Source organism: Heterodontus francisci, chromosome 16 (genome assembly GCF_036365525.1).
Source record: "Heterodontus francisci isolate sHetFra1 chromosome 16, sHetFra1.hap1, whole genome shotgun sequence".
In the NCBI taxonomy this organism is placed as follows: domain Eukaryota; kingdom Metazoa; phylum Chordata; class Chondrichthyes; order Heterodontiformes; family Heterodontidae; genus Heterodontus; species Heterodontus francisci.
In genome coordinates this window covers 96,255,003-96,268,059 of record NC_090386.1, presented here as the reverse complement: position 1 = coordinate 96,268,059, position 13,057 = coordinate 96,255,003, and the positions used below count along the sequence as shown (strand labels likewise).

General features: G+C 43.7%; 1 protein-coding gene across 2 annotated transcripts in view; it reads right to left on the bottom strand.

Moving 5' to 3' along the window:
- The window catches only part of rims4 (regulating synaptic membrane exocytosis 4), a 108,599-nt gene that overhangs the window by 51,314 nt on the left and 44,228 nt on the right, over positions 1 to 13,057 (bottom strand). For both annotated transcript variants that reach the window (XM_068048875.1, XM_068048876.1), the window contains one exon: positions 402 to 543. In XM_068048875.1, the coding sequence (XP_067904976.1) occupies positions 402 to 543 (142 nt within the window). The remainder of the gene's footprint in view (positions 1 to 401; positions 544 to 13,057) is intronic.

Sequence of the window (13,057 nt, the reverse complement as noted above, 5' to 3'; positions counted from 1 at the left end):
AGACCCTCCCGCCGTAGTGAACCGAGGAGATGGAAATCTGTAAAGTCCCTCGGGCCGTATGCACCAGAGAACGTTTGACGTGAAATATAAATGTGCATTGTAAATATAATCTGTAAAGGCAAGTGTATTGAGGCACCACATGTACTGTATTGAAAGAAACTGATCTGTATTGCACTTAATGTAATGTCAAATTTGAACTGTTATTGCATAAAATTTGTAAAAATACATTGCATAAATATATTTTTGGAAAAGAAAATCTCTTCCATTAACTTCAGTTTCACCTTCACTTGGGAATGATAGATCAACTCAAATGCCGCTTTTCTTAATTCCTCACATTCGCCTCTCACCACATCGAAGCCCCAAGACCCTCAGTTGGTCACGCCATTCATTTTACTACTTACTTCCCTTCAGATCCATAGCTGTTCATGCTTTCCTCAATGGACTCATGGCTGGCTTGACGCACGGTTCTGCTTGGCATTTCGACAGCAAGTCCCGTCTCTGTGCTGCGTTGGATTGCACCTCGTAGTTTTCGACCATCTCCATCTGCAAGAAGAAGATTAAACTGTCAGACAGCACTGGAGTTCCATCCCACAGGAATATATGACTCCTAATCATTTTCCCCATACTGGCCTTCTCAAGTTGAATCATTAGAAGAGTAAATCGCAGATAACTGGAGAATGCCTTGGTCAGGAATTTCACGCAGGCATTATTGAATAGGTCTGAGCTGGAATTGGAAGCATGCTGACTCTGTAGAAGGCCTGCAGACAATAACATGGGGATCGCTAGCTGGAGAACGATCAAGGTCCATCTACTTTGCCTTCTGCCATCCTGGTAGTCACAGGACACAGCAATGGAGTTGTTGACTGATCCTAGCAATCAATCTCCATACTCCAATCTTCCAAGGGAGATAGTGGAAACAGTATTGATTCATTCAGATGCAAATTAAATAGATTTCTTTCAAACAATAACATTTTGCGATGCAGCCATTGAGTAATCTGAGACAGTACATGCGTTGAGTGTAATGTGCTTGGAAGGAACAGGTGAGTTTGGACCTATGGTTCCCAAAATTCTCCACCACTCTGTTGTAGACTCATTGATAGGGATTGATCGCTGTGATTAGTCAATAACTCCATTACCACTGTATCATGTGACTATCAGGATGGTAGAAGGAGAACTGAGTGGACTTTGGCCTTTTATCGTCCAGTGATTCCCAAGTACCTGAGACACTAATTTTTTGTGTAGAAACCATGACAGAACAAACAGAAACCAGCACGTTACTCCAACCTGTGCCAACTTCCCTTTATTTGACTTTGGGGCTCTGGATTCCATAATATTTATCAATATTAATTTAGGCTCCATCTACCATATTAAAATTCCCAGTAATAAAAATGGCTCAAGAAATGAAAGCAATTATAGTTTAGCATTTTCATTTCCAAGTAGCTCATTATAAATATGTAATTGATTTATGAAAAATCTGATTCTAACTGGATAAAAAGAAGTTGCAGAAGCTACAAGAACAGAATGATCCAGCTTTTAATGGTTTGGATAGAACATGTCCTATCGCAGATAAGAAATTATAGTTATTGAAGAGAGAATTGAGATACTGGGTATATTTCCACTGGACCAAAGAAGGCCAGGAGAATTAATGGAGCTTTTTTTAAAACTGTGAAAAGTTTTGAAAATGTGAGTCGGTAAATACTCTGCCTAGGAAGTTAGTGAACAAAGACAGAAAGACGTGAATTTATATAGCACCTCTCATGATCTCAGGCTTGGGACATTTTTCCAGAGGGCGGGAGAAACTTCTTCAGTGTTGGGAAACTTTGGAATTCCCTTTAAGGGTTAATGGCTGAGACAGAAACAATACCAAGATTAGATCAGATGAAGGGGATATAGGAGCAGGGCAGGTAAATGGAATTTGGATTATTTGCTCAAGTGGAGTGTAAGCACAGTTATGGACTGGTTGGACTGAATGGCCTGTCTCTGTGTGCCGACACCATCATTAACCTGTTTATTTGGGTACAGTTCCAGGGGCCTTCATCTGCCCTTCAGAACCTCATCCAATTGACCTTGTGCATATATGAGCTCAGACCATGGTGGGGGTAGGGGGGGGATGCGGGGTGGGGGGTGAGGAATGACACCCACTATCCACTTCCCAGTGCAGTTCACTGGCTTGTGATCAATAGTGGGAACTCCAGTTGACTTCTTCCTTTCCTGGCCCCAGGCACTGAGGTCAATTGCAAGCCCCCAATTGGTGCCTGAAGGTTTGTGCAATCCGATCTCTGCTTACTGAACAAATATGTGAACAGCTCACTCACGTTAATCAGGTCAGTGCTAATTACATTCAGAGTCCATTTTTGGCTGAGGAAATCAATTGGCAGAAACAGCTGTCAAGGCAGAGTTTGATTTAACACTTTGATTCCCACAACCAATTCATTCAATCTGTTACATGAGACAGTCTGCTTCAAGTGAGAGCATTGTTTTTTTTACCTCCAGACTCAACAATTTGACAGCTCTCCTGACTGGTCTCCCACATTTTACCCTCCTGCTATCTTTTCCAAAACCCTGCTGTCTCTTATTCCTATTCGCACCAAGTCCTGCACATCCATCACACCCTGTGTTCGCTGACCTACATTGGCTCCCGGTCAGGCAACACCTTGAGTTCAAAACTTTCATCCTTGTGTTTAAATCTATTCAAGACTTTGCCTTCCCTATTTCTAACATTCTCCAGTCCTACAACACTCTGTGATGTCTACACTCCTCCAATTCCAGCATCTTGTGCATCCCCCATTTCCTTCATGCTAAAATAAAAGCAAAAGATGCTGGAAATCTAAAACAAAAACAAAAAGATGCTGGAAATACTCAGCAGGTCTGCCAGCATCTGTGGAGAGAGAAGCAAAGTTAACGCTTCAGGTCAGTGACCCTTCATCAGAACTGGCAAAGGTTAGAAATGTAATGGGTTTTAAGCAAATAAAGTGGGGGTAGGGCAAAAGAGAACAAAAGGGAAGGTGTTGACAGGACAGAGGGTCACAGAGAATAACTGACAAGGAGGTCATGGGGTAAAGGCAAAGAGTGTGTTAATGGTGTGGTGAAAGACAAAGCGTTAGTGCAGAGAGGGTGTTAAATGACAGAATAATGAAAACCCTAGCCAAAGGCACAAACATGAAAAAAGACAGGCACATGGTAAGAAAAAAAATTGAATGATGAAACAAACTAAAATAAAATGAAATAAAAATAAAAAGTAAAACTAAAAGTAAAAAAGAGGGGCCAGTCATGTTCTGAAATTATTGAACTCAATGTTCAGACCGGCAGGCTGTAGTGTGCCTAATCGGTAAATGAGATGCTGTTCCTCAAGCTTGCGTTGATGTTCACTGGAACACTGCAGCGAGCTCAGGACAGATGCGAGCATGAGAGCAGGGCAGGGGGGTGGTGGGGGGTGTTGAATTGGCAAGCGACCGGAAGCTTGAGGTCATGTTTTCAGACTGAGCAGAGGTGTGCCGCAAAGCGGTCACCCAATCTGCGTTTGGTCTCCCCAACGTAGAGGAGACTGCATTGTGAGCAGCGGTCTTCCTTTTTCCTTAACCGAGGATTCCCCCCCACTGTGGTTGACAGGGCTCTCTACCGCGTCCAGTCCATTTCCCGCACCTCTGCTCTCACCCCTTCCCCACCCTCCCAGAACCACGGCAGGGTTCCCCTTGTCCTCACTTTCCACTCCACCAGCCTCCACATCCAAAGGATCATCCTTGCCATTTCCGCACGTCCAGCATGATGCCACTACCAAACGCATCTTCCCCTCCCTTCCCATTAGCATTCCAAAGGGATTGTTCCCTCCGCAACACCCTGGTCCTCTGCTCCATTACCCCCACCACCTCGTCCCCTTCCCACGGCACCTTTCCATGTAATTGCAGGAGGTGTAATACCTGTACTTTTACCTCCTCTCTCTTCACTATCCAAGGCCCCAAACACTCCTTTCAGGTGAAGCAGCGATTTACTTGTACTTCTTTCAATGTAGTATACTGTATTCGCTGCTCACAGTGTGGTCTCCTCTACATTGGGGAGACCAAACGCAGATTGGGTGACCGCTTTGCGGAACACCTCTACTCTGTCCGAAAACATGTCCTCGAGCTTCCGGTTGCTTGCCATTTCAACACACCCCCTCTGCTCTCATGCCCACATCTCTGTCCTGGGATTGCTGCAGTGTTCCAGTGAACATCAACGCAAGCTCGAGGAACAGCATCTCATTTACTGATTAAGCACACTACAGCCTGCCGGACTGAACATTGAGTTCAATCATTTCATAGCATGACTGGCCCCTCCTTTTTTATTTTTAGTTTTACTTATTATTTTGTATTTTTAGTTTTATATAGTCATAGAGTTATACAGCACAGATACAGGCCCTTCGGCCCACAGTGTCCGCACCGGCCATACAGCACCTATCTATTCTAATCCCATTTTCCAGCACTTGGCCCGTAGCCTTGTAGGCTATGGCATTTCAAGTGCTCATCTAAATACTTCTTAAATCATTTGAGGGTTCCTGCCTCTACCACCCCTTTAGGCAGTGTGTTCCAGATTCCAACCACCCTCTGGGTGAAAAGACTTTCTCAAATCCCCTCTAAACCTCCTGCCCCTTACCTAAAATCTATGCCCCCTGGTTATTGACCCCTCCGCTAAGGGGAAAAGTTTCTTCCTATCTAACCTATCAATTCCCCTCATAATTTTGTACACCTCAATCAGGTCCCCCCTCAGCCTTCTCTGCTCTAAGAAAAACAACCCTAGCCTATCCAGTTTCTCTTCATAGCTGAAATGCTTCAGCCCAGGCAACATCCTGGTGAATCTTCTCTGCACCCTCTCCAATGCAATCACATCTTCTTATAGTGTGGCGACCAGAACTGTACACAGTACTCCAGCTGTGGCCTAACTAGCATTTTATACAGCTCCATCATAACCTCCCTGTTCATATATTCTATGCCTCGACTAATAAAGGCAAGTATCCCATATGCCTTCCTAACCACCTTATCTACCTGTACTGCTGCCTTCAGTGATCTATGAACAAGTACACCAAGGTCCCTCTGACCTTCTGTACCTCCTAGGATCCTACCATCCTTTGTATATTCCCTTGCCTTGTTAGTCCTCCCAAAATGCATCACCTCACACTTCTCAGGATTAAATTCCATTTGCCACTGCTCTGCCCAGCTTACCAGCCCATCTATATCGTCCTGTAATCTAAGGCTATCCTCCTCACTATTTAAACCACCACCAATTTTCGTGTCATCCACAAACTTACTGATCATAACTCCTATATTCACATCTAAATCATTAATGAACACTACAAACAGCAAGGGTCCCAGCAATAATCACTGTGGTACACCACTGGTCACAAGCTTCCAATCGCAAAAACAACCCTCGACCATCACCCTCTACCTCCTGCCACTAAGCCAATTTTGGATCCAATTTGCCAAATTGCCCTGGATCCCATGTGCTCTTACCTTCTTAACCAATCTCCCAGGCGGGACCTTATCAAAAGCTTCACTGAAGTCCATGTAGATTACATCAACTACCTTACCCTCATCTACACACCTAGTCACCTCCTCAAAAAATTCAATCAAATTTGTTAGACATGATCTCTCCCTGACAAATCCATGCTGACTATCCTTGATTAATCCCTGCCTCTCCAAGTGGAGATTAACCCTGTCCCTCAGAATTTTTTCCAATAGTTTCTCTACAACTGATTTTAGACTCAGTGACCTATAATTACCTGGTTTATCCCTGCTACTCTTCTTGAATAATGGTATCACATTTGCTGTTCTCCAGTCCTCTGGCACCTCTCCTGTGGCCAGAGAGGATTTGAAAATTTGTGTCAGAGCCCCTGCAATCTCTTCCCTTGCCTCACATAACAGCCTGGGATATATCTCATTTGGGCCTGGGGATTTATCCAGGATTTTATTTCATTTTATTTTAGTTTGTTCCATCATTCATTTTTTTTTAACCATGTGCATGCCCATTATCATTTTTCATGTTTGTGCTATTGGCTAGGGTTTTCATGATTCTGTCATTTAACACCCTCTCTGCACTAACGCTTTGTCTTTCACCACACCATTAACACATTCTTTGTCTTTGCCCCATGACCTCCTTGTCAGTTATTCTCTGTGACCCTCTGTCATATCAACATCTTCCCTTTTGTTCTCTTTTGCTCCACCCCCCACTTTATTTGCTTAAAATCTATTACATTTCTAACCTTTGCCAGTTCTGATGAAAGGTCACTGACCTGAAATGTTAACTTTGTTTCTCTCTCCATAGATGCTGGCAGACCTGCTGAGTATTTCAAGCACGTTTTGTTTCTTTGGATATTACTTGCAGTCCTGTGAATATTACAATACTTCACATACCAAAGGAACAAGTAATATTACATGGTGGCAATGTTTGGCATACATTTTTTTCCTGAAGACAACCAAATATTACATCAGGACAGCATTTGTTTTTTTTTCTGAAGAATGCACCAAAACAGAACAAGGAACAGCTGATTTCTGGAGTGGCTGAAGATTCATGCAGAAAGCACAGAGAGGACCCTGGGAGGTGTTGAAACTTTGAGTACAGTAGCCAATTTGCCAGGAGATTGGAACTTTCAACTAATATGGCAGTGGGTCAAAAAATTTGATAGGTAGTACAGCTATTACTGCTTTCGTTTTCCCACTTTGTGGGTGGGGCCTATGTTAAAACAAGCAGGAAGTGCTCAACAGCAACAATCCAGCACAAAGTAAAAGGCTGGTTGTGGCGGCTGCAGGTACTACAAGCTACAGCCCTCTTAAATAAAAACTGCTCTCCATTTTTAAAAAATGAATAAGCTGTGCAAACAAAAAGTTGCTGCTATCCTCCCACTCTTAAAAGGGGAAGGCCTCAAAAAAGAAACCTGTCTAAAAATGGAAACAAAGTTGTACCTGTGAAAAAGAAAATCTGTTAGAAGGCCTATATGTATTTAAAAAAAGCAGAATCATCCAGAAAATGGCTTTCAGGTATCCAGTTATGAACTGGAAGGCATCCCAGAAGGGATTAGGCATCTGCATCATGCAGGACGAGAAGCCAATCACCTTCGCGAAGGATTTTTCACAAACCCAATCCAATTACTCTAACATCTAACATGAAACCTTAGTTTTTGATATCACTTGGTTTCACGCCTACTTGTTCGGAAAACATTTTACCGTGGAGGCTGACTACAAGCCACTTGAAACCATACGGTGCAAACTGCTTACAAGTGCTCCTCTGTGGTTGTGGAGACTTGGTGAGGGTCCAGGGCTACGATTGTGATGTCCGATATAAACCAGGCAGCAAAGTGGTCACATCGGACACCCTGAGTTGTTTGCCCAGCCCGAATAAAGATGCAGATGTCTTGCTAGATTTGTATGTCCACGGTGTGGATACAGAGATTGAAGATGTCCTGAAGATCGACCTCATGAGTTTTGGACCCCACAACTGTGAGTAACTAAGAGATGAGACAGTACGTGACCCTACACTATCATTGTTGTGGAAGGATGGCCTGACACCATACGAGAAGTAATTGAATGTCTGCGCTGTCTCTGGCCGTATCGAAACAAGCTCAGTAAAGCACAAGGGCTGATTTTCAAAGGCAAACCTGTCCTGATACCCGAAGCTCTGCATTCTGATATTCTAATCCAACTGCATCAAGGGTATTTAGGAATAGAATGTACCAGACACATTGCCAGAGAGATGGTCTACTGGCCAGGAATCAGTGATGTTGAGATGGTGGTGAAATTCTGTGAGGCATGTCAAAGTTGTCAATCAACTCAACAGAAGGAGTCCTTGATCCCACATGAAACACTTTCACATCCATGGGTGAAGATCGGCACAGATTTATTTCACATTCAAGGTGATGATTTCCTCCTTGTTACAGATTACTTCACCAAGTTTCCGATCATCAGACAGCTACGAGATACATCAAGCACACTGGTTGCTGATACAGTCAGTGCTCTGTTCAGCCTATTTGGTGTGCCAGAGGAAATTATCTCCAATAATGGACCGCAATATGCAGGAAGACCATTCCAAGATGTGTGTGTCAGGTGGGGAGTCCATCATGTGACATCGTCGCCACATTATCTAAAGTCCAACAACTGAAAGCATGGTGTGCACCATGCAATCACTAATTTTAAAGTGTCGACAGATGGGACAAGATCTCAAGGTCACAATGCTGCACCTCAGAGCTACTCCATCAGACATGGGCTTACTGTCGCCAGCAGAATTGATGTTTGAAAAGCAAGTAAGAACTACCCTGCCCAGTCATCATTTCTCTAAGTTTTCCACAGTAAAGGATATACTTCTTTCTAAACAGGGGAAGATGAAGGCATTATAGGACAGGCAAGCAGGACCAGAATTAGTTCTATTGCGAGTAGGACAGAAGGTCAGAGCCTCAATCATGCATCGGGAACTCGGTATCCTGTAGAGGTTGCTAGGATATGCAACCAGCCCAGATCGTACGAGGTCTGGCACCCAATAGTGCAATTCTCAGATGAAACTGAAGTCAATTCAGAGAGTTGTACGACAACACGACATGTGACAATCCTGTAGCATCGCGGACATGTTCAAAGACAAAGTCTGAAGATGAACACATGAGGCTACGAGCCAGAGGAAGAACATACTACCCAGAGATCCGAGTCACCAGAGTCTGAAGAGCCGACAAAATGAACTCAGCTCTGGGAGAGGTTTATGATAACAAGATTGGGATGAATCAGCGAACTTCTATGATTTAGAGAGTGTTAAACTTACTTACTTGGAAATAGAGTTTTGTTTTAATCATATATGGTTAGTTTCAACCGCAACATCATTGTATAGTGTACATATCTTTTTATCTTTGGGATGTTGTGGGACGTGGGACCACCTTAAGAAGCTGTAAGTGAAGATCACCAAAGGAAGTGATGTCATGTTACACATGGCCAGAGATTTGTGGGTGTACCTGATAGAGTGAGATGTGCTTTGGTGTGGTTCCTGTAGTAGATTGAAAATGTTTCAGTTATGTTATCATAAAAATCCATGTTTTCTTTCGATATTACTTGCAGTATTGTGAATTTTACAATAGTTCACATATCAAAGCAACAAGTAATATTGCAACCTCTTCACAAGGTTGCCCACAAAGTCCGAGGAACAAGCCTCACTGCAAACTGGATGTCTTGAACTTCCCAGGCTCCATACATCAAGCAAAAGGAAATCTGAGCACCTCGGGGTGTGGAATTAACCTCAGTGCCATTTAATATTTGCCCTGTATTAGAACTGAGAGATTACACTCATCAGGAAGGACTGAACAGGCTGAGGCTCTTCTCTCAAGAGAAAACAAGGGGTGACCTTGAAAATTTTGCAAGAGTTTGAGAAAGTAGACGTAGCAAAGGTGTTACCACGTCTGGGGGAGACCAAAGCTAAAGGCCATAAATATAAGATAGCCAGTACTAAATCCTCACTAATAAAGAATCACTAATAGGGGAAAAGTGTTCAGAACTAGAAGCAAGTAGTTTTAAAAAGGTGATTTCTTTATGAACATGTTTTGAAGCCAAACACCAGAAGTAGGAATACTGTGTAAAACATTCCAAACAGTGTTTCAGTTTGATGTAGATAACTTACTCATTTGAAAATAATTTTAGTCATCAGACAAAAGGGTAACGTTCATGGTCTGTAGCTCTTTTGTAGAGAGGTTAGGCTGCCTCAATATGCTTTTATTGTCATACACAGCAGCGCACTGCACTGAGCGCCTGAGTTTTATTCTGCTGATTACAGGCACAAATTTCTAATTGATGCAGGACGTGAGGGTGATTTGAGGTGATTCTGAGATACCAGAGCCACGGATAGCACAGCAACTCATAGGCAACTCAGGCATTGAATGCACAGCAGATACAGAACGATGTGATAATAAAAGCACAAAAGAACAGAAAAAGTGAGGGCGAAAAAAACAGGATGAGAAGAGCTGAGATTAATTGTGAAAAGAGAGAGATAAAGAAAAAGTGAAGGGGTGAGATGGAAAGGGTGAAAAAAAAACAAGAGTACAAGAGAAAGAGAGAGGATAGAAATTCATCTATCAATTGCTTCTTGGTGCTATCCACTCTCTCCTCCAATAAAGAGACCTGATTACAGGAACATATCAGTGATGCAAAGCTCAAAGTTGGCTGCTGCCTTATTACTTATGAATGGAAGAAGAAAGACTGACATTCCTATAGAACTTTCACAGCATCAAGATGTCAATTTTACAGCCAATGAAATCTAGTCACTGTTGTTTAAGTAGGAAATGCAGCAATCAATTTGAACACAGGAAGCTCCTACAAACAGCAATGTGATAATCCTTTTGTTAAAGGTGTAGACTGAGGGATAAATATTGGCCAGGACACCATAGAGAACTCCCTTGCTCTTCCTCAAAGTAGTGCCAAATAATTTTAATAACCACCTGAAAGGGCAGATAGGACTTCCGTTTAACATCCCATCAGTTCAGCGCTCCCTCAGTACTGACCCTCCGGCAGTGCAGCACTCCCTCAGTACTGACCCTCTGACAGTGAAGCGCTCACTCAGTACTAACCCTCTGACTGTGCAGCACTCACTCAGTACTGACCCTCTGACTGTGCAGCACTCACTCAATACTGACCCTCTGTCAGTGCAGCACTCCCTCAATACTGAAATTTTACATCTCCATCTTTTACCTCAGCCCAATATTTGTTCACATAACTCACACTCACTGTGGACTGTACTCTTACACAAGGGATTTTCTGTATGTTCCTGCATCCACTAAATGTATGTGGAGTGAGTGGTGGGGGGGGGGGGGGGTGGTGGTACAGGTGAGGGAGTGAGGGCATGAAAGGGAAGAAGTGAGGGGGTCAGTTGGGTGAAAGGATGAGTTGGGCGGGGTTGAGAAGGTGAATTGGGTGAGGGACTGAGGGGATATGAGGGGAGGAGATGAGAGGGTGAGTTGGGTGAGAGGGTGAGGGAGTGAGACGGTAAGAGGAGGTGAGAAGGGTGAGGGGTTGAGCTGGGTGAAGTAGAAGGAGGTGAGGTGGTGAGGGGGTGAGGGGTTGACGGGGTGAAGGGGGAGGTGGTGAGGTGGTAAAAGGGTGGAGGTGAGGGGGTGAGTGTGTGAAGTGGAGGAGATGAGAATAGGAGGGGGTAAGAAGTGGTGAGGGGTAAAGAGGGAGGTGAGGAGGGTTGAGGGATAAAGAGGAGTAGGTGAAGGGGTGAGGAGGGTTGAGGGGTGAAGGGGAGTAGGTGAAGGGGTGAGCGTAGTTCAGGGGGCGAGGAGGGTTGAGGGAGCTGCAATGCCCATTATGCTCCTGAGCTGTTCAGACCTGGCAGGTCCCCAGTCCGTTGCCCATTCGGGCTGGCAATACTCCTTGAGCTAAGGTGGAGAAAATCAGTCAGAGTCGCATCACAATCACTGGGCAACGTGAGTCACCCTCACTCGGCTGGTGTGATATCCCCCTTCCCCACACCCACAGTCAAACAGCACAACATTGCTCACTGGCTAGGCTCACACATGCAGCGGGCACTTAAACCCCAGGAACTGTCCGTGGTTTCAGGAGAAGACGAGGAAAAATGTTGAGGAGTAAGACGACAATTCAGTTTAATTGCTGAAATTAAAAATTCTGTGCTGTTAGAATCGGAGCCATTAGCAGATTGATTTTCAGTTGAAGAGGCCAGAGAGAGATGACATAATTTTTGACAGCAATGAATTGAAAAACTATACCTGTGGCTTTCAAATCTCCAATACAAATTCATCTGCTTTTGAATTGGAGCTGGTTGCTGACAGAGTAAGATTGGTCAGACAGAATGCAGAATTGAGCGAATAGAAGCTTCATTGCTAAAGACGTGAACGGCCACTATTTCACTGAGTTATCGCCTGGGGTCACAGTATTGAGCAAACACATTTCCAGTACTGCAAATGACAGTCAGTTAAAATTGGTGATTAATCTGTGACATTCTCGTGACATCATCCCTTGCACAAGTGAAGCCTCAGGAGTTGTGAAGAGTAAGTGGAATCTGAAAGTGAACCATTTCACTGAAAGACAATAATCAGGCTCTGATTAACCGGTAGGCAAAACAGGTACTTCCCTGCAGCAGTACACAACCCAAACTCAACCACCCGCTCCCTACCTCCCTACATCAGTGGCAGTAGTAGCTTGCTGGGTTGTGCTCTCACCCCAAAATTGTATGTTTATGGGTTCAAATCCTACTCCATAAAATTAAGTACATACTCCCCATTAGCATCCCTCGCTTTAATAAGGAGGATTGCATAGGAACATTTCTGCAGAGTTGCTGTGGGATCTCACCACCTACCCTAAATACCTCATTCAGGTGAATTGTACAGGAAATGAGAAAATACTGCATTGTCAGAGCTGAAATTTTCAACAGAAACCCTGTCTTTGTACTCAGGTGGGTGTAAAACATCCTTTCGCACTATTTGAAGAAAAGCAGGGAAGATTTCCGAGCTAATATTCATCTCTCAACTAACATTTAAAAAATCTCTATGGGATCTTGCTGTGCATACATTGGTTGCTGTGCTTACAGTACAACAGTGGCACCATTTCAAACAAGTAATTTATTGGCTGTAAAATGTTTCAGGACGTCCTGATGTCATGGAAAGCGCAATAGAAATGCAAGTCTTTATTTTAAAAATAAATCAAGGCAGTCAGCAAGTCTAGCAGCCTTTCTGCATTCACTCCAACCATCTGCAGTGCCTCTATTAATAAGATTTTAACAGGAACATCTCTACACAGGTGCTGTCGAGTCCCACCACCTAAACGGCAATATCTCGCTTACTGAGAATTGTTTATGAATCAGTAATATATATCACATAGCATTTAAGAACATAAGAAATAGGAGCAGGAGTAGACCATTTGGCCCCTCAAGCCTGCTACACCATTCAATACAATCATGGCTGATCTTCAGCATCAATTCCACTTTCCCGCCCATTCCCCATATCCCTTGATTCCCCAAGAGACCAAAAATCTGTCTTTCTCCGCCTTAAAAATATTCAATGATGGAGCATCCAAAACCCTCTGGGGTAGAGAATTTCAAAGCTTCA